General features: G+C 37.3%; 1 protein-coding gene across 1 annotated transcript; it reads left to right on the top strand.

Annotated features, from left to right (window-relative positions):
• Positions 1-465, top strand: LOC138902389 (protein pxr-1-like). The gene has a single exon (XM_070190249.1). The coding sequence runs from the start codon at positions 1-3 to the stop codon at positions 463-465; it is 465 nt and encodes a 154-aa protein (XP_070046350.1).
• The last annotated feature ends 571 nt before the right edge of the window (positions 466-1,036 follow it).

Here is a 1,036-nt window from a genome sequence, read left to right as displayed (position 1 = left end):
ATGACAGAGGCAAAGGATCTACAGAAGTTGACCATCGACGAGCTCGTTGGGAATCTGAAGACGTACGAAATAAAGAAGAAGAAGAAGAAGAAGAAGAAGAAGAAGAAGAAGAAGAAGAAGAAGAAGAAGGAGAAGGAGAAGGAGAAGGAGAAGGAGAAGGAGGAGGAGGAGGAGGAGGAGGAGGAGGAGGATAACGAGAGAAGAGAACCCAAGAAGGAAAAAAACCTGGTCCTCAAGACAGACAACAATGAATCAAGTGGTGAGAATGCTGATATGGCTTACTTGACAAAGAGATTTCAGAAAATGGTTCGGAGAAATGGAGGTATTGCAAAGCGGGGCAGGTCCAGCAAGCCAAGAGGATATGACTTATGTCATAAGTGTGAGGAGTCAGGGCACTTCATCAAAGATTGTCCTCTTCTCAAGCAAGATCAGTACAAACACAACTCAGACAAAGCAGCTAAGTAGAACCAGGTTCCTGACAAACGATTCAAAAGAAAAGGTGTTGCTGATAACGTTGTGAAACAAGCTCTTTCTGCATGGGGAGACTCCTCCAGTGAATCGGACGAAGATCATGACAAAAGTGACGCCTCCATGATGGCAGTAAAAAATGAAGCCGCTGGTGATTATTATAGTCTAGCTGATATTATTTCTTTACATTATGGAGTTAGGTTTTACCCGGCAAAAATTTTAACCTGTCATGTTCCTCTTAAGTTTACTTTTATCTTATATCTTTTTTTTACTTTGTTATTTAGCATAAATTAATAACTTTAGATTGGTTAAATTGTGAAAACGATGGATTTGAATCAAATTTCGATATGAATACTATTTCTTTTCACATGTATTTCTACCACGTTTATTTTTGCAAATCCTTCATGGGAAATTAAAACACAATAGGAGGGAAAAAAAACTTAGCCCAACGATAGATTTGTTAATTACACAATATAAATTTCTCTACTTTTTAAGTATAACAACTTTTTTAGGATTTAGTTGATTCTTTAACAAAGTTCAAACCAAAATGAAATAACGGTGGAATTCT

Source organism: Nicotiana tomentosiformis, chromosome 12 (assembly GCF_000390325.3).
Source record: "Nicotiana tomentosiformis chromosome 12, ASM39032v3, whole genome shotgun sequence".
Classification (NCBI taxonomy): domain Eukaryota; kingdom Viridiplantae; phylum Streptophyta; class Magnoliopsida; order Solanales; family Solanaceae; genus Nicotiana; species Nicotiana tomentosiformis.
This window is presented reverse-complemented; position numbering and strand designations above follow the sequence as displayed.

Coding starts and splice junctions, on each gene's coding strand:
- LOC138902389 (XM_070190249.1), top strand. CDS start 1: ATGACAGAGGCAAAGGATCTACAGAAGTTGACCATCGACGAGCTCGTT.